The following is an 18,788-nucleotide window of genomic DNA, read 5'->3' as shown; positions in this document are numbered from 1 at the left end:
CTGTAAGTTGCCCGGCCCAGTCCCACGGTTGGCTCTGTGTGCCCGCCTTCCAGAGCGAGGCCCAGCCTGTGTGTCCTGGACCGAGGGGTGCCACGGCAGTTCTGTTTCCGTGTGGTGGCCTAGCTGCTCCCGGTGCCCCGTGGCTGTCATGGGCTCTGCCGATGACCCTGACCGTCCCCCGTGTCCCCCCGTAGGTCAGCAGGCGCCTCCTTGGTAAGCCCCAGGACGCACTGGAGGGCGTCGTCCTCAGTGTAAGTGGTGCCGCCCACGGGGGCCGGGACAGGCGTCCGGGTGGGAGGTGCCCTTCTGCCCGCAGAGCTCTTCTCCCCCCCACAGGATCGGGCTGCTTTTCTTTCCTAAAGTAGAATTTGCTGCCTGAGGCCCAGCCTGGGATAAGCTGCCTCCTGGGGCCAGCCCAGGGGCTCAGGAGGCACACGCTAGCTGCAGAGCCAGTCCCAACTGCCCCGTTCCCTGGCAGCCCAGCCTGGAAGCGCGCGTGCGAGACATTGCCATTGCGACAAGGAACACCAAGAAGAACCGAAGCCTCTATAGGAACATTCTGATGTATGGGCCTCCTGGCACCGGCAAGACGCTGTTTGCCAAGGTGAGGGCACACGGCGGCACAGGTGCGCAGGGTGCCGTGCTGCGGCTCTGGGGAGTGGGTGCAGGGCATCAGGAGCCACGTGGTGGGGCCAGCTTTCCAGGCGAGGGGCATCCCCAGGGGCACTGGGCAGTGGGGCCCGAGCACGGTCTGTGCAGGCTTTGGGGGGGACGAGAGTAAACACGCTTTGCCCTTTCTTGCCCAGAAACTCGCGCTGCACTCGGGCATGGACTATGCCATCATGACAGGTGGGGATGTGGCCCCCATGGGGCGGGATGGCGTGACTGCTATGCACAAGGTCTTCGACTGGGCCAGCACCAGCCGGCGAGGGTGAGCCGGGTCCCTTCTGGGGTGGCCCTCCATGTGCATGCGTTTGCGTGGCCTGGGTTCCTGGCACCACCAGGCTGCAGATGGCTGGGTGGGAGGGTGTGTCAGTGACTTTCCCCACAGTCTGTGCCTGTGGGCGTGCACAAGGCGGGAACAGCTCTGTGGTCTGGGGTGGGGGTCTGAGGGAGAAATTCACCCCAGGTATAGATTCCTGGGGGCCTGTGCTCCTCTCAGGAGTCTCTGACTTTAAAGAGGGGCTGACTTTAAAAACACTGGAGAAAAAAGGGCGCCTGGGTGGCTCAGTCGGTTGAGCGTCCGACTTCAGCTCAGGTCACGATCTCACGGTTTGTGGGTTTGAGTCCCTGTGTCAGCCTCCAAGCTGTCAGCACAGAAGCCTGCTTGGGATTCTGTGTCTTTCTCTCTCTCTGCCCCTCCCCTGCTCATGCTGTCTCTGTCTCTCTCTCTCTCTCTCTCTCTCTCTCTCAAAAATAAAATGGGTGGGGTGCCTGGGTGGCTCAGTCGGTTAAGCGTCTGGCTTCGGCTCAGGTCATGATCTCACGGTTTGTGGGTTTGAGCCCTGCATGGGGCTCTGTGCTGACAGCTCAGAGCCTGCGGCCTGCTTTGGATTCTGCATCTCCCTCTCTCTCTGCCCCTCCCCCGGCTCGTGCTGTGTGTTTTTCTGTCTCTCAAGTGATAAACGTTAAAAAAATTTTAAAAACTGCAACACTGAAGATCAGGGGCTGCCAGCACTGGTATTTAATTTAGTGCCAAATTAGCATGTTTGGCACAGTCCGGTCGCTGTCCTGCCATGCTGGCATGCAGCGTGCCCCTGTTGGGTCTGGAGTCCCAGACTCTGCTGAGAGCAGCCTGTGCTTCTGGTTCGGTTTCCGTGTGCACAGCCCCTTAGCTCTCCGGCTGGGCGGCCTCACCCATCCTCGTTCAGTCCTAAATTCCCCTCCCCTCACAGCCTCCTGCTCTTCGTGGATGAAGCAGATGCCTTCCTCAGGAAGCGAGCGACTGTGAGTATTCCGGAAGCTTCTGTGTGGCCTGCTGTGTCCAGCTGGCCATAGGTGAGCGAGCAGTCAGGGGTGGCGTGTCCAGTGGCCGCATCTGTGCTTTGTGGGGAAGTTGCTGTCCCCCCCCCGCCCCGACTGAGTCTGACCCAAACCTCGTCCTCAGCTGCACTTTCTTCATAAATCTGGCCTGAAAAGCAGGAGTTACATGTGTGGCATTTTTAGAGTCTTTCCTTGAAATTCAGGGTCATGGAGACACTGGCACGTGTGGCTCCTGGAGGGATGGAGTGGGGCCTGCGTTTAGCTTCCCCCTGGAAGCCTTTGCCTGATGCCAGGACTTTTTCTGCAGGAGAAGATAAGCGAGGACCTCAGGGCCACCCTGAATGCATTCCTGCACCGGACAGGGCAGCACAGCAGCAAGTGAGGGCCACCTTCTGGTGCGAGGCCCCTTCACAGAGGGAAACTGAGGCTCCGCTTGAGCTCATAGGGCTGCTGTGGGGCAGGGCGGGCACAGGGCAATGGGAAGGGCCCGTGGGGGTGCAGTGGGGGTGCACCTTTTTTGCACCCTTGTGGGGCCTTCTGAGAGGACGCGCTGGGGTCTCAGGAGGGCCGGGCGGCAAGTCCGCATGCACAGGGCGCTGCACTGGGCGTCTCTGGCTGCTCTCCCGTGATGGGCCGTCAGGGTGGTCACCCCACGACTAGGTGTCCTAGGGTGCAGGTTGCCCTGGGAAAGGGCTCACTCCTTACGAGTCCTCTAATCCTGCTCTCCTCCATTGTCAAGGCCCCAAGTCAGCTGTGTGGCCACCAAATCATGTGCATCCTCCTTGCCTGCTGTGGCTGTTGCCTGCAGAGACCCCTGACCCTGCTCAGGCCCCCTGAGTCTGGTCTGGTACCTGCAGAGTTGGCGCTTCCGCTCAACCAGCTAAACCCCAAACCCTGCAACTCAGGTTGGGGGGGGTGTGCAGAGATCTGTATGGTACCCCAGGGTCCCTGTGCTTCCTGCGTACAGCAGGGCTTACATGGCCACCCCATCGCGCTGGCCCATCGGTCAGGGAGGTGTTGGAGGGAGGGATGGGTGGCAGAGGGCAATGCTGGGTCTGGGTTTTTCTGGGTTAAAAAGCTGCCAGATAAGTCCTGTTAGAAAATAGTCCTGTGTCGGTTGAAGAGGCCCCCTATCCCAGGGGCAAGCCCCTCAGCCCCTGCTGTCTCTGCTGGCTTCAGGTTCATGCTGGTTCTGGCCAGCAACCAGCCCGAGCAGTTTGACTGGGCCGTCAACGACCGCATCGACGAGATGGTCCGCTTCGATCTGCCGCGGCAGGAAGAGCGGGAACGCCTGGTGAGGATGTATTTTGACAAGTATGTTCTGAAGCCAGCCACAGAAGGAAAGCAGTAAGTGTCCTGATGGCCTGGGTGTGTGGGGCCCTCCGTACCCCACCAGCCTCTGGCCCAGGTGCCACACCCAGTCCTAACCCTGTGGTTTTACCTGGGGCTCAGATGTGCTCACTTGCTGGCCCTGTGCTTCCGTCCCACTCTTTGCCAGGTTTTTGACTCAGCGGCCCATTGTCACAAACTAGCTAGCACCTCCATCCTTTCCTGCTAGGTGAAGCGTCTTTTAACGATTTGGGGCTTTTGAGGAATCCAGGCTGCAGTCCTGCCCTGGGAAGTGCGGGGCCGTGACAGTGGTTGCCAGACCTTGGCTGAGCTCTGCTCACTGAGGCTGTTGGTGGCCGTCCTGGACCTGGGCTCCCTGCTCACCCTGACTCCCGGGAGCCCGGGGCCCCTCACCGGCACGCAGCAAGGCCCCCATTCTGCAGAAGTCACCGGGCGATGGGGGCGCCCTCCACATTCTGTCCGGGCCACCCTCTCCCTCACTGCTCTCTGTCCACAGTGCTCCAGATACGTGAGGGCTGGTCTATTTTTAACTATCCCCAGGGAGCCAGACCTCGCAGCAGCATTGACCTGAATCCTTCCCGTCGCTGGTGGCAGTGAGAGCTGTCTTCTGTTCTGGGACTGGCTTTGCCTGCCCCTGCTGTCCCCCTGCCCCCTTGAATTCCATTATCTGGGCCTCCTTTCTCCTGTGTGCCCGGATGGCCCCAGTACCCCCCACCCTCCCAATCGTCTATTCTAGCCTGACAGACACCGAATGTGGTCTGAGTTCCTGAGGCCTCTTTCTCCACGAGTGTTTGAATGACTCTCCTCCTGTGAGCTCATCTCCTGGGTCTTCAGCCAGACCTGACTAGGAAGGGGTCCGCACATGAACCAAAGCAGTGACATGTCACTCTGACCTGGAGGTGTTGGCTTTTCTCCCCTTGATTTCCCACGTGCTTCCCACGCCTGACAGGGCGTGGCTGCTGTGCTGCTAGTTTGGGCGAGGATGGAGGTCTGAGGGAGAAGGATGCGGTCCCTGCCTCCGAGCCTGGTGGTGGCGCTGTGTGCGAGGCTCCGAGAGCCCCTCCGCTTTGGCACATCCTGACCAGCCCTCCACCTGTCTCTGGAGTGGTCATGCACTGCTGTCCGTACACAGCCCCACACGGACCCCACCCGGGCTCCAGAAGGGAGGGAGGTGCCCAGCGGGTAGAAAGGGCAGGAACCAGGAGCAGATATAGGGCTTCCCAGTACAGGCTCCTGCGCCTGGCAGATACCCAGTCCTCCTTTCGCGTAGGAGCCGAGGGGTCGTCCCACACCCCCAGTGTCACCCTGGGCCCCTCAGGCCCCCAGGGCGTCATGTGGGAATTGCTCTCCCCAGGCGCTTGAAGCTGGCTCAGTTTGACTACGGGAAGAAGTGCTCAGAGATCGCACACCTGACGGAGGGCATGTCGGGTCGGGAGATCTCCCAGCTTGCCGTGGCATGGCAGGTGAGTTGGGGACATGCACCCTGCAGGCGTGAGCCCAACTGGTTGGGAGACACTGAGTCACCTGAAGGCAGCCCGTGCAGGCCCCTGCCCCCCTAGGGTGCTTCTGTTGAAGGGTTTTCTGCACACAGATGTCACGCCCTGCTCTACTTTGCAGCCACCACCTGCTTCTGCCCCCACTGCAGGGAGCGTGTGGAGAGGTGTCCCTGGCTTCCCACGTTACGGCCTACCTTATCGTCATCGTGGTTTTGGTCCAAATCAGATAGGGCTCTGAAATCGGTTGGGGCTCCCTGGAAATGGGCCAAGTGTCACATCGGCATCAAGGTCCCACAGACTCAGGCACCACTGGAGTTGGGACACGGTCTCAAGCCTAGCGCGTTTGGGGCAGGTGACTCTACAGATGGTCGGGGAGACCGCGGGGGCATATGGAACTTCCCATAAGTGGTCTGTGAGCTCATCACAGGGCGTGTGAGATGAGCCAGGGGGTGAATCTGACCTGATAAGGGTTGGGCGTCTCCTTGCCGGCACTGTGCCAGATGGAGACTGCTGGTGTTGAGGATGTTGTCCGCTCCATACAGAATCGGGTTTGCTGTGGGGTCTCGAGGGCGGCGTAGAGAATGCGAGTTGACTTTAGCCTTGTGCTGTGCTGTGACCCAGGGCACACAGCCCAGAGCGGTTCTTGGCATTACCCAATACCCGCTTCCTCTTCTGAAGCGCCCACAAGCCCCCCGCCCAGGACAGGGAAGCCATTTGACCCCCAAGGGTCCTGGGTGCAGCCGTCTAGAAAGCATTTGCAGCTTGGTGATTGCTGAGGAGATAAGCTTTATCGGGTGCAGGGTGCTCAGTGGCTCCTGTCTGCAGCCGCCCTTGGCTTTGTGCCGCCATCACTGCCTCCATGGGGCCCGCAGTCAAATCTGACTGAGGCTGCGTGACGGTCTGATCGCTAGAAATGTGACAGCGCTTTTAAATGAATGTGTGTTATGTTAATGAAATAGACATCTACTGTGACTCGAACACAGCAGCTTGGATACACAGGAGCCTGTATTAGGATGAGCCGGGTTATGCCCAGCTCCAGACTGTAGACTCTGCTTCTACGTGTGATCGGGCAGCCAGGCGTTCTGCTCCAGCCGTCCTCACTCGGGAGCCAGGCCTGACGAGGGTGGCTCCGTTTCCACAACCAACAGAGTGGAGGATAGGATGTCTGTCAGCTTCGGCTGCTGTGACGGTGCCACAGCCCAGAGGGCTTAAACACGGACGTGTATTCCTCAAGGTCCGGAAGGCAGGAAGGCCCGGACGAGGGTGCCAGTATGGTGGAGTTCTGATGGCAGCCCCCTTTCTGCCTTGCAGACGCTTGTTTTCTCGCGGTTTCCTCCTCCTGTGGCAGAAACAGAGATCTGTCGCATGAGCCTGCTGGTCCTGTAGAATCAGGGCCCCACCCCTACGGCCTCCTCTGACGTTGCCTACTTCCTCAGAGGGCCCACCTCTAACTACAGCTGCTCTGGGGGTCAGGGCTTCGCCGTATGAACGTGGGACGCGTCTGTCTCTGACTGCAAACCGTGCCCTGCAGTCCGTGCCCGGGGTTTCCACCAAGAACCCGCACGCCTCCCTTCTCTTTACGTCACATGTCACCTGCCCACGTGAGGTGACGGGTCTGCGTGCCTGGTGGATGGAGAACCGGGGAGACCTCCGGTCTGACCCCTGACCGCTGCAGGAGGCAGTGAGTAGGTGCTGAAGCCCACAGGGTGCCCTCCCTGGGGGATCTGGTACCTCACCAGAGCGCGTCCAAGTCATTGACTGGTCAGCCCAGCCCAGCATGTGTCCGGGAGTCCTGTGGTGCTTATGGGAGAGGAGAGTGAACCAGGGTGCTTCGGGCCTCGGCATCTGGGAGGGGTGCGGTGGCCTTGCTGGCGTGCCCTCTGGCTCAGGGTGCTCGTGGGGCTTGTCCTGCACGCCTCCCCCTGCTTCCAGGCTGGACTTGTTCCCCGAAGCCCACGTTACTTCTGTTTGTTTGTTTTGTGGCCCAGGCCGTGGCACCCGCTCTCTCCGAACGTGACCGCCCTAGATCCCACATGTGAGGGGAGTCACGCACGATTTGTCGTTTTGCGACGGACTGCCCTCGGTGTGATGTCCTCGAGGTCCGTCTGTGCCGGACCGGGTGCCAGCATTTCCTTTTCAGGGCGGAGTGGTGATCTGCCGAGTGGGCCGGTCTCATTCTGTTCGCCCGCTCATCCCCCGAGACGGACGCCGGGTGACTTCCACCTCTCGTCTGTTGGGAATAGTAACTGCTGTGAACGTGGGTGTGCAGGGGTCTCCGTGGAGCCCCCCTCTTCACTCCTTTGGGCGTACACCCCGAAGTGGAGCTCTCGGGTCACGCGATGATACCGGTTTTAGTTTCGGGCGAGCTGACGGGCCATTTCCACAGCGGCCGCACTGTCTCCCGTCGCCACCAGCTGTGCAGCGGGCTCCGGTCCCTCGCCCCGCTCACCCGCACTTGTTTTCTCGAGTCTGGATAGCAGCCGTCTTGGGGGACGTGAAGTGTCTCCTCGTAACGTGGATTGCATTTCCCTCTGGTGAGCGACAGCGTCTTGTGTGCTTTCTGGCCAAGCACGTGTCTTCTTGGAGAAGTGTCTATATGGATAGACACTGCATGGACAGTCCTTTGCCCAGTTTCGAATCGGGTTGTTTTTTGTTGACTTTTAGCAGTTTCGTATTCCGGATACTGACCTTTCGTCAGCTGTGTGATTCACAAAGATTTCTTGACCTTCAGTGGGCTGCCTTCTTTACTCCATCGACAGTGTCCTTGGATGCACACGAGGTTTGAGTTTTGATGAAGTCCGGTTCGTGTTTGTTACCTACGCTGGCCGTGTCATAGCCGAGAAATCATCAGTAAATCCAGTGTCTGCAAGCTTCCCCCATGCTTTCGTCTAGTGGTTTTGTACTTCGAGATCTTACATTTAGGTATTCGATTCATCTGGAGTTAAGTTTTGTGTGTGCTGTTATTTAGGGGTCCAACTTTATTTGCATGTGGACGTCCTGTGTCCCAGCATCATTTGTTGAGGACCGTCCTCTCCCCATTAGAATGTGCGTGGCACCCTTGTTGAAAACCATCTCGCCCCACATGTGAAGGGTTCTTTCTGGGCTCTCAGTCCTACTTCATCTGTCTAGATGACCGTCCTCGGCACTACTCTGATTGTGTTACCGCGGCTCTGTAGTAGATTTTCTTTTTAAGTGTATTTATTTATTTTGAGAGAGAGTGCGCGCAAGCAGGGGAAGGGCAGAGGGGGGCGGGGGGGGAGAGAATCCCAAGCAGACTCTGGGCTGTGAGCACACAGCCCAACACGGGGCTCAAACCCATGAACCCGTGAGATCATGACCTGAGCTGAAGTCAAGAGTCAGATGTTCAACCAACTGAGCCACCTAGGTGCCCCCGTAGTGGGTTTAAAAATCAGGAAATTTGAGACTTGAAAATCTGTTCCTATTCAAGACTGTTTTGGCCGATCAGCCTCCCTTGAGATTCTGTATGAATTTTAGGATGGATTTTGATTTCTGCCAAAAACACCATGGGATTTCTGATAGGCGTTGCATGATTCTGTGGATCCACTTTGGGTAGGTAGGACTGACATAGTCACATGTCATGACGCATGATACACATGTCTTCCTAACTTTGGTGTCTTTAATTTCTTTCCTTTCGGCAGTGTTTTGCAGTTCTGAAGATACCACTCTTTGGCCTTCTTGGTTAAGTTACTTTCCTGCGTATTTGATTCTTTCTGATGCTGTTGTAAATGGAATTTTCTAATTTCCTTTCCAGATTGTTCATTATGATATAGAAAGACATAGAAAGACAAATGGTTTTTGTGTGTTAATTTTGTTTCCTGCAAACTTCCTGAATGCGTTATTCTTAACAACTTCCGGGAGGAGATCTTTAAGATTTACTGCATATGAGATTATATTGTCTGCAAACAGATAATTGTACTTTTTCCGTGCCAAACTGGATCCTTTTTATTTCTTTTTCTTGCCTAATTCCTCTGGCAGGGACTCCCAGTACCGTGCTGAATAGAAGTGGTGGCAGCGGGTGTCCCGGTCTTGTTCCTGACCTCAGACGAAAGCTGTCAGCCTTTCACCATTGATAATATATTTGCTGTGGGGGTTTCATATATGACCTTTAGACCGTTAGGGAAAATCTTCTCTGTTCCTGGTTGGTTGAGCGCTTTCACCAAGGAGGGGTGTTGAGCTTTGTCAAATGCGTCTTCTTCATCAATTTGAGATGATCGTGTGGGTTTTGTCCTTTATTCTGTTTGTGTGGTGTGACACGTTGATTGATTTTCCTCTTTTGGGTCATCCGTGCATTCCAGAAGTAAATCCCCTCAACCTGCTGCTGAATCTGGTTTGCAGGTATTTTATTGAAGAATTTTGTATCAATATTCATAGAGGGTATTGGTCTGTAGTTTTATCGTGGTATTTTTATCTGCTTCTACTGTCCGGGTTATGCTGGCCTCAGAATGAATTAGGAAGTGTTCCTTCCTCTTCGGTTTTTTGGCAAAGTGTGAGAAGGATCCGTTTCGTAAGCGTTGGGCAGAATTCACTGGTGAAGCCGTTGAGTCCAGGACTTTCCTCTTTCTTTCTTTCTTTCTTTCTTTCTTTCTTTCTTTCTTTCTTTCTTTCTTTCTTTTTCTTTTTCTTTCTTTCTTCCTTTTTCTTTCTCTTTCTTTCTCTCTCTTTCTTTTTCTTTCCTTCTTTCTTTCTCTCTCTCTCTCTCTTCTTTCCTTCCTCCCTCCCTCCCTCCCTTCCTTCCTTCCTTTCATGAAGGTTCCTGTTTCAGTAATTTCCGGCTCACAGGAAAGTTGCAAGGGTAGCGCGGAGCTTCCCCCACCGTGTATGAGTGACCCCTCTTGACCCCTCTCCCGAGGCACGTTTGCCACGTCAGTGTTGACTCCACTCGAACTTCGTCTTTTCCGGGACCCCATCCACAGTCCCCCGTCTCATTCGGTTGCCCTGTGTCCTCAGGCCCCTCCAGGCCGTGACAGCCCACAGATAGATGTTTCTGGCTACTGATGGTCCTGACAGTTTTGAGGAGTGCTGGTCAGGCGTTACATAGATTCTCCTTCGGATGTTTTTCTCACAATTAGACCAAGATTGTGGGTTTGGGGAGAAGACCCCAGCGATGAGGTGTCCTCCTGGTCATGGCCTCCGGTCTGGGGGCACCTAGTGCCGTACAACATCACAGGGATGTTGACCTGGTTAGAGTGGTGCCCGCCAGGGTTCTCCAAGCAGAGTTACTGCTTCCCCCTTTCCTCGGAAGCCCATCGCCAAGTGTAGCCATCCCTCAGCAGGGGCCCAGCCCCCCTTGGGCAGCTGTGGGATTCCGAGAGGGGCTGCTGCACTCCCTCTACCTTCCCACCAGGGAAGCTTCCAGCCACTTCCAGGCCCTGACCCACGTGGGCCCCTAGGCCGGTGTGCTCCCCTGGCGGTCCCCTCTTGCCTCTCCTTCACTGCTCTTCTGAGCCTGTGTGCTCCCCCTGCAGCCCCCTGGCTCCGTGGTTGGCCACGGGGTCCTGAGGGTGGCCGTGTCCTAAGGGTAGGGCCGGCCTGTGTGAACAAAGTGACCGGCCATCTCAGATGGCAGGGACTTTCTCACAGTGCCCAACATGGGCCGAGGCCACTCAGGTAGCTGGAGAGAGACAGGTGAACTGGCTCTGGCCCCCTGCCCGGCGAATGCTGAGGCCGTCCGCACAGCCACCTCGGTCAGAGTGACAGGCTGGGTGACAGGAAGCAGGTGAGACAGTGAGTCACCTGGGAGGGGTGGCGGCCTGGCCGTAGGTGACCTGCCTGGTAGCCGAGGCACGTGGACCACCCTGGGGCACACTTCGGTGCCTCCACCCGGGCGCATGGCCCGGTTCGGGGCTGGGGAGCCCTGGGCAGCGGGGGCTCGTGAGAGACGGAGCCTAGTGTGCTTTGGGGGTGGTTGGGCCTGGTGGGATACTCTCTGACCAGGTTGGGAGCGCTCTGCCTAGGGGCCCTGCCCTCCCTCCGGTGTCACAGTGGCGCGTGTGCCCTGGCCCTGAAGCCAGCTCCAGTCTCGGGTAGAGGCCCTCCAGGCCTGTGATGGGGGCGCTGAGCTGCTTCCTGACAGCTGGCCTCAGACCTTCTATTTTTAGAAAGTCATTGAGAAACTCAGTGATGTGAGGATGTGGCACTGGTGCCAACTGGGGATGGGGGCAGGGCCGCGGGCATCGCGGGGACGGCAGCTGCCGCGGCTGTGGGTTCCCCCGTGAGCACGCACGTGTGGGGGGGGGCACGCTTGCACGCACAGGGAAGCAAGGCGTGTGCCGTGGGCCCGTGTGTGTTGTGAGGCCAGGCCCCTCCTGAGACGGAGCGCAGGCCCAAGGTAGAGGGTAGTGGACTTGGCCCCCGCCCCACAGGAGGCCGTCAGATTCTCCAGGGTGGGGCCAGCCTGGCTGCCTCATCCCTGGGTCTGGCCCTGGCCTGCAGGGCGGGCCGTTCCTGGGGACTGGTGGGCGCTGAAAGCCTGAGGCTGGGCGACCCTTTTCCCCTCGGGCAGACCCTCTGGGTGCCCCACATCGGTACTCTCTTTCCCTGCCAGGCCATGGCATATGCCTCTGAGGATGGAGTCCTCACTGAGGCCATGGTGGATGCCCGGGTCCAGGATGCCATCCAGCAGCACCAGCAGAAGATGCAGTGGCTGAAGGCTGAGGGAGCCAGGCCTGAGGGTGGCCAGGCTGCGTGAACTGGCCCTGGTACCTGGGGCACGCAAGCCAGGTGGCTTTGCCGGGAAGAAGCCCCAAGATGCCCGCCTCTCCCTGTGGCGGGCCTACACAGCCGCCCACCTCAGCAGTTTTAAGTACTTCTCCAGTCAGGGCCAGGACAGCATTGAAGGCCTCTGCTTGGGACCAGCCGCAGCTGTGGCGTCTTTGTGGCGGGGCTGGCTCCTCTCTCTGCCGGGCTGGGGCCGCCCCCTGCCCCCCAGGACACAGCCGGGAGACGGGAGTCTCCAAGCCGGGCTGAGTGGGGGAGAAGCCACTGTCCCCATGCCCAGGGACAGTGTCCAAGCTGCCTAAGCTCCCGTGGCCAGCTGCTGCATCTGTGACCGGCAGTACAGGGGGCCTGGCTGAGAGAGCTGGGCCCGCGTGGGGGGCTTGACCCTGCCCAGGCCCACCCAGCAGGTGAGGGGTGAGCAGAGTAGGCCCCCGTGCTGCCTGGTGGGAGTTGCTCTCCCCTGTGCTAGGGAGGAGGACGTACCCTGCACACGTCTGACTGTGATACACCCCGGGGGTAAGAACTAGCTGCCAGCAACTGGTGGGGTTGCCCACGAGGCCCAAGACCCCCTGGCCAGGACCATCGGGGGGGGGGGGGGGTTCCTGCCCTAGTCCACAGGATCTGCAGCCCTCCCTCCATTGGGTGGGGGTCTTTTTATCTAGAATCTAATAAAAACTCTGACAGGATACCTCACAACGTGTGTATCTCATGGCTGATTTCAACGGGCAGGGGCTTGAAGGGGGTCACAGGTTCAGAAATGAAAGAAGAGGCAGAGGCTGGAGCTTTCTGGAGAATTTACTGACCAGCAGGGGTAGGGGTCACAGTGAGGCGCCCGACCGGGGATGCCCTGGGCAGGGTGGCCGCACTTGCCGCAGTGGGGCTCAGGGGCCTTATTGCTGCTAGGCCGGGGCCTCCCCCAGACCCCTGTCTCCCGCCCCCCACCCCCAGTGCGGCCCGCGGACGCACACGCCCCATGCACATGCTCCCGTGTGCAGACGTGGGCGCGGCCGGGGGCCGGCCCCCTTCCCTGTCAAGACCCTCTCCCGGCTTCGCTTCCCTCTGCCGGAACTGGCCCCGAGGAGCAGCCGGGTTTAAGTAACAGACGTGGTCCCAGCCCAGGCGCAAGCGAGACTGCAGTGCGCGGGGGCGAGCAGGTGGTCCCGGCCGCCCGTACAGGTGCGCGCGCCCCCGCTCGGGGCCCGCCGTCCCGGCCCCCGCGCCCTATGCGGCCGGACGGCCGGGGTTCTGTCCCCAGGCCGGCAGCCTGCCCCGCCCCGACCCCCTTTTATAAAAAGAAGAGGAGACAGCACCTTCCGCTGGACACGCCCGGCGGGCGCCCTGGCCCGGGGCGGCCGTCCAGTCCCGTGTGCGTGGGCGCGTTGGCCGAAGGCCCCGCGAGTCCTGCGCGCGGCTCAGAGGTGCCGCGGGCTCGGGTGGCCGTTGTGGTAGAGTTTCTGCTTCACGTGCACCATGTTGCCGGCCGCCTCCTCGAAGGGCCTGTGCGGCCGCCGGCCCAGCTCCCGCAGACTGCACAACTTGGGCAGCCAGGTCCACGAGCCGTCTGCGGGGCAGGGGCGGTGTCAGAACGCGGTCGGGTCGGAGGCCCGCACCCGGGAGAGGCGCGGCGGGTTGGGAGCGCGGCCGAGGAAAAGCATAGGCGGCGCGGGGCGGAGCCAGGCATAGACGCAGAGGGTGAGTGGGCGGGGTCCTTTCGGGGGCGTGGCCGGGGCGGGGCGCGGGCGGGGTCTCCTGAGGGGCGTGACCGGCCTGGGGTATGACCTGGGCGGGGCGCGGCTGAAGCAGGGCGGTGCCCTGTGGGGGCGTGGCCGGACGGTGGGCGGGGGCGTGGCCGGGCGAGGGAGAAGATGGGGGCGGGGTCTTGGCCGGGCCGAGGCCAGGCAGGGCTCGGTGGGCGTGGTCTGTCGGGGGCGGGGCGCCGTCGGGCGGAGCCGGAGCGGGCGGAGTGGGCGTGGTCTCGTGGCCGTTGGGGTGGAGGCGGGGTCGCGGGGGGGTGGGGCCGCCCTCACTCACCGTAGCGCCGGCCGGCCCTCCAGGCGCGCACGGCGCAGTGCAGGACGCCGTCCATCCACACCAGGAACCAGCTGATGCAGAAGCCGAGCAGCAGCCCCAGCATGAGGTCGATCTCCTGCTTGGTGACGTTGTCTGTCACGAAGTAGTTCTCGGAGGCGTCCACCACCGACTGGTCCCCGTCGTAAGGGATTACGTAGTGGATGTGGTGCCTGGGGGCGGCAGGGCGGGCTGGCACCTCTCCCGCGGGGCGGGCAGCGACCCCGGCGGTAAGCGGCACCCATTCGCCCCGCTGGTCTTAGAAGCAGCCCTTGTGCGGAGCTGAGGTCAGGAGGGGGCCAGCGGACTCGCCCAGGGCCCAGTCACCCGGCCGGAGGTTGCCCAGCGGGTGGAAGTGTGCGAGGCCAGGGGTCAGAGTGAAGCCCCGCGCCTGGCCAGGGATGTGCCTGCCCCTCGTATCACCCTCCTTCCTCCTGCCCCGGGGCTCAGAGGCAACCCTGCGGGGGTCGCGGGAACATAGCGCAGGTGAACAAGCTGTTCCAGTGCGAAGGCCCCGGTCACGGTGTCCCCATCTGGTGGCAGGGTCACAGCCCACTTGCCGGATGCGGGGGCCTGCTGGTTCCTAGGGGTTCATTCTTTTGTCCTCCCCTCCCACTGGCTATGTCCTTTCATTACCTTCTCTGCGGAGAGCCTAGTGGGTCAGCCCTGCTCTGGGCCTCTGGTCTTCCTTCTCCACCCTTTGCGGGCACCTCCCTTTCCTCAGTTCTCTGTGCCGGAGGGGAGGCTCCCGGGGCTCTGCCCGGTGTCCGTCTCCCACCCCCTTTCCTGGGGGAGCTCTCCTGCCGGTGTCCCCTCGGAGCCGCACGTCTATGCCCTGCTCGGCTGCCCCTGGGATGTTCCAGCTCTCCGGGGCTCCCTCCCACGTGTTCCATCGTCCACCAAGGTCTGTGCGGTGTTTCTCAGCCCCCCTTCCCTCAACTGGCCAGGCCCCGGGCCGCTGAGCCCTCTGAACTGCAGCCCTGCTTACCTCTGCGGAACTCTGAACTCTCCCCACAAGGCTCTCTCCAGCCTCGGGCCTGTCTGGATTCCCTCCTCCTCCAAGAAGCCCTCGGGGCTCCCGAGGTCCTGGGTCAGGCAGCTCTATCCTGGAGATAAGCACCCAGGACGACCCAGGCCCGTCCCCACTCCCACCTCTGCTTCGGCCTGCAGGAGAGCCCAGGAGAGGGACCGTGGGGCCCACCCTTGGCCCCTGTCATCCTCACCGGCTGCAGCCCTCTCTCTTGCCTGGCAGTGCAGGGACCACTCTGGGGCCCTTCTGCCCAGGAGGCCACCTCTCCCGGTGGCCCTCCTCCTCGAGCCCCTCTGCTGGTCTCCAACTCTCCAGCCCCACCCCCCTGAAGTCCCCGCTGCCCCCCACGTCTGTTCTGAGCTCTAGCTGCCTGTGTGGCGTCTCCACGTGGGATCTACAGACACCTCAAACTCACGCCTAAAAATAGCTCCTCCCTCCCCAAACCCCTCCCCATCCTCCCCTCAGTTACTGGCACCTCCGCCCGGTGTTCAGCCAACACAGGTCCCTGTTCCCCACCCCAACCTCTCGACTGGCCACATTCGCTGCCCCCCAGAGGGACGGTCTCGAAACCAGAAACCGCACCGCTCTTCCCTGATCACAGGTCCCTGCTGCTCCTTCCCTGCTGATGTCCCTGCACCAGCGGCGGCCACACAGTGCCCTCCTCCCGGCAGCAGCCCAGCAGGGATGGCAGCGGGCAGGCCTCTGCTCACACCCCTTCCTGCTCCTCCTGGGAACTCCCGGAGGCCATCCCGCTCCGCATGTCCCGAGTGGTCCCACCTCGGCCACAGCCCCACGGAGCAGCAGGGGCCACCAGCCCGGAGTCAGTCGGCAAGGACGGCCCTGCTCCTCTGTTGACAGTTTGTCAGGAGCCACCATGAGTCACCAATAAGTGGCGGAAGACTGTTAATCACCACCCGGAATGTGCAGCCGCTGCCGGTTGCCCAGGAGCAGACTCATGACCCTTTCGAGGTGCCCGTCACTTGGGACGCACCCGGCCGGGCAGGCTGCACCGGGGCTGTTAACAGGGAGCGGCACGGTCGCCTTCTGCTCTACCCAGCCTTCTGGGTAGACCCCAGAAGACCCCCGGCGGGGCCTTCCTCAGCATGCTGCCTCGTGCCCCTGGACACGCAGCCGGCCAAGGCGGGGAGCTTGAAGACCAAGCTGCCACGGAAGCCAGAGACGCCCCCGGTGCCCTGGGGCAGGGTGAGGCCAGGGCCCCAACCAGCCCTGGTGGTTCGGGACCTCCAGGGGGTCGGAGGTCACAACCCGTGCCCCCGGCCCTGGCCTGGCCTCTGCGGTTCCTCCCTGCCCCTTACCCTCCTCCTTCCTCCAAGTCAGGCCCCTGGGGACAGGGGCTCGGGTCTCCCGTGTGCCCACGCGTTTTCACGATGTGTACACACATGGGTCTTGTCTGGGCCACGCATGCTGCCTGTGTCTGCCTGCGGTCCGATGCATGTTGTGTATACACGCCGGCCACATGCACAGGACGTGGCGTGTATACGGGGGTTCAGGCCACGAGCTCCGCTGTGAGTGTGCATGCTTGCCCGGGCACGAGCACGGTGCGTATCACATGGACGTGCGCATGCACTCAGTTTTGCACACAGCCATCCTCTGGGGGTGTGCGGCCTGCTCACTGCACACGGGGAGTCCGCCGTGGCGGCTCGTGTGCGCAGTTTACACACGGATCCCTCGCGTGCAAAACTGTTCTCTGCAGACACGTTTGCTGCGCCCACACGGAGCACCCGCTTTGCCGCACTGTATGATCCGCACGTGCCGCGCGTCCACATACATGGCGTCCACACGTGCCACGCCGCACACTGAATTTACATATCCCGTATGAGGTGATGTGTACACAGCACACACGTGGACATGCGCACCCGGAAACTGCGGCGGGTGTGACTCTCCGTGTCTTCTGCACCCACGGACACGCTGACCTGCACACACGGGACCAGGAGCTCCAGCCGCACCTCCGTGGGCACTCGCTTTACCTGAGTCCGGACGCTACGGGTGACGCGCACACACACCCTGGGCAGATACGCTCGGAAAGCAAAGCCCGTCTGCCCAGACGGGCCCTCGGCGGGAGGTCACAGGCACTTACACGCTGGTCATAACACGATGGCCCACACACACGTAAAATGTGCATTCCTGACGTTTATGGAGCTCGGAGCCCGGGCCTCACGGGGCGCCCACTGCCAGCCACCGGGAGGGTCTCGAGACCGCCCCGGTTTATACCCACTCGTGGCCGTGGCTGTCTTAGGAGGTGGCGGGGCTGACCTTGTGCCTTTCCTTAGCCTGGGGCCGCGTGCACCGGGAAGGAACACAGGGATCTCTGGGAAAGGGCAGCCACCCGCCCAGCAAACGCTTCTGACGGTTCTTGGCCAGCACCCGTGAGGGTCATTTACACGCCCCTCTCTACCTTCCTGGACGTCTGTGTTCTGCTTTCCACACACCGGTCTGCACCCACGGGCACGTGGCATGCATAGTGAGGCACGAAACTATCCTCTCTTACACAACCCCCCACACCCACTGTGTGCGCACACATGTCCGTGGAGCAGAAGTACAGGACAAGGGTGAGGAACACAGCGTCTGGGCCCACGCCCCTCGTCCCTTACTAGCTGTGTGACCTTGGGCGAGTCTCTACCCACCCCAGCATCTTTCTGCTTTTTTTGGCCCCGGCAAGAGGGCTTCCTGTGGGGATGGCGTGCATGCGAATGTGTACGTGTGCTATGTGTACGCACATGTATATGCACAGACAGTACACATATGCGCGTCTCATGAGAAGATGTTTATTTTGTACATGGACGTACAAACATGCATGGCCAGGAAGACTCCATTACTACATGTGCACAGAATGGGGGCGTTCACACGGTGGATGTGGGGGCCTGGGCTCTCCCATCCCTCTCTGAATGACCTTGAGCAAGCCACACCCAGCTCTCCCCCAGTCCCTCCTCTGTTTAAGGAGAGGGTGGGACCAGATGGTCTGCCCACCTTGACCTTCTGCACTTCCCCGTACCTGGCTCGCAGGAAAGTTCACAAACACTAGTGCAGGGCCCGGGGAGGATGGTGTACTCTGTGGGCACGGCCGTGCGCAGGATCCTTCCTGACACACAGGACTGGACTGTCGCCCTCCTGGCTTCCAGGCCCTGGACCCGGAGGCCCAGGGCCCATTCCGCTCATCGCCCTGGCACAGGCCCTTTCTCTAAAGGCATTTTGGGAGGGGGTCCTGACTACCCGGGCATGCTCCCCCTGCTGGAAAGCGATTGGCCAATCCCCAGGTGCCCAGCGGAGGCTGGTTAGTCCTTCCCCCCGCGGGCCTAGCGCAGTCCTGCGGCCAGGCCCGCTTGAGGCTCGCCTGCGCCCCAGTGCGCCCTGCCGCCGCCGCCGCCGCCGCCGCCGCCGCACATGTGTGATCACGCGTGTGCCCAACCGGGCGCGGACTCACCGGCCACAGTTGCAGTGGCAGACGCGGTCCTCGCCCCGCAGGTGCGGGAGGATGTAGTTGTGGAATCGGTCCAGCAGTGCGTTCATGTCCATCAAGCACGCGATGGCCTGGAAGAGCCCATGACCGGTCAGCGCCGAGGAGCGGGGCCTGGCCGGGGCCCCGGGGCGGGGGTTGGGGGACAGGGGTGCGGCGCGCTGAGGGTGGGGGAGCGCAGGCCAGGGGTAGGGGTGCCCGGGGTAGCCCCAGAATCGGGGAGCTCAGGGCAGTCGGGATGGGGAGCGCAGGCCGGGAAGGGGGAGCTCGGCGCAGCCCGGGATGGGGAGCGCAGGCCGGGGATGGGGAGCGCGGGGCAGCCCGGGAGGGGAGCGCAGGCCGCGCGGGCCGGTAAACAAGGCGCGGGAGGTGGGGGAGGCGGCGCGCGGGCGCGGGAGGCGGGCGCGGGCGCACGGGAAGCCCCTCCGCTCACCATCACGATCGACGCCCCCAGAATCATGAAGATCATGGTGTTCGCGCTCATGGACATCGGGCGGGGCCGGGCCGGGCCGGAGCGCCGCCCCCCGGCCCCGGCGCCCCCCCGGCCCCGGCCCGATGCTGGGCCCCCGCCGCCTCCGCAGAGGTCAGCCCGCCGCGCACCCGCCGGGGAGGAGGCGCGGGGCGGGGCGGGCAGGGGACGCGGCCGCTC

The 18,788-nt window shown here is 61.5% G+C and overlaps 2 protein-coding genes and 1 long non-coding RNA gene across 7 annotated transcripts in view; 2 read left to right on the top strand and 1 right to left on the bottom strand.

Moving 5' to 3' along the window:
* The window catches only part of LOC125913223 (ATPase family AAA domain-containing protein 3), a 23,007-nt gene extending 10,725 nt beyond the window's left edge, over positions 1–12,282 (top strand). For 2 of the 4 annotated variants that reach the window (XM_049618280.1, XM_049618283.1), the window contains exons 9-16: positions 195–251; positions 479–604; positions 807–931; positions 1,896–1,947; positions 2,291–2,361; positions 3,163–3,330; positions 4,688–4,796; positions 11,395–12,282. In XM_049618280.1, coding sequence (XP_049474237.1) covers positions 195–251; positions 479–604; positions 807–931; positions 1,896–1,947; positions 2,291–2,361; positions 3,163–3,330; positions 4,688–4,796; positions 11,395–11,538 — 852 coding nt within the window. In that variant the 3' untranslated portion in view covers positions 11,539–12,282. Of the gene's footprint in view, positions 1–194; positions 252–478; positions 605–806; positions 932–1,895; positions 1,948–2,290; positions 2,362–3,162; positions 3,331–4,687; positions 4,797–8,488; positions 10,961–11,394 lie in introns of those variants that run through there. The other 2 variants (XM_049618282.1, XM_049618281.1) reach the window with 2 other exon arrangements.
* On the bottom strand, positions 5,498–18,707 carry TMEM240 (transmembrane protein 240). Of its 2 annotated transcripts, XR_007454952.1 has the most exons (5): positions 18,573–18,707; positions 18,107–18,213; positions 13,599–13,807; positions 12,878–13,128; positions 5,498–6,168 (listed from the first exon to the last, which is right to left on the bottom strand). XR_007454952.1 is itself a non-coding variant. In XM_049618284.1 (4 exons), exons 1-4 carry the CDS (start codon positions 18,627–18,629, stop codon positions 12,980–12,982), a joined length of 522 nt encoding a protein of 173 aa, XP_049474241.1. In that variant the 5' UTR covers positions 18,630–18,707; the 3' UTR covers positions 12,342–12,979. The 2 variants fall into 2 exon arrangements, 1 of the variants encoding a protein (XP_049474241.1); XM_049618284.1 differs by lacking the exon at positions 5,498–6,168 and having other exon boundaries at positions 12,342–13,128.
* Positions 13,701–17,439, top strand: LOC125913225 (uncharacterized). Its single transcript, XR_007454953.1, has 2 exons — positions 13,701–13,779; positions 15,266–17,439. It is a non-coding gene; the product is annotated as an uncharacterized LOC125913225 (long non-coding RNA).
* Positions 18,708–18,788: the final 81 nt, after the last annotated feature.

The sequence above is a fragment of the Panthera uncia genome (genome assembly GCF_023721935.1).
Source record: "Panthera uncia isolate 11264 chromosome C1 unlocalized genomic scaffold, Puncia_PCG_1.0 HiC_scaffold_4, whole genome shotgun sequence".
NCBI classification, from domain to species: domain Eukaryota; kingdom Metazoa; phylum Chordata; class Mammalia; order Carnivora; family Felidae; genus Panthera; species Panthera uncia.
Note: the sequence above shows the minus strand (reverse complement) of the source record. Positions and strands in the feature narration are given on the sequence as shown.

Coding starts and splice junctions, on each gene's coding strand:
- TMEM240 (XM_049618284.1), bottom strand. CDS start 18,629: ATGTCCATGAGCGCGAACACCATGATCTTCATGATTCTGGGGGCGTCG. Junction 18,214..18,572: donor TGGGGGCGTCGATCGTGATG/GTGAGCGGAGGG, acceptor GGGCTCTTCCAG/GCCATCGCGTGCTTGATGGA. Junction 13,129..13,598: donor GAGGGCCGGCCGGCGCTACG/GTGAGTGAGGGC, acceptor CCTGCCCCGCAG/ACGGCTCGTGGACCTGGCTG.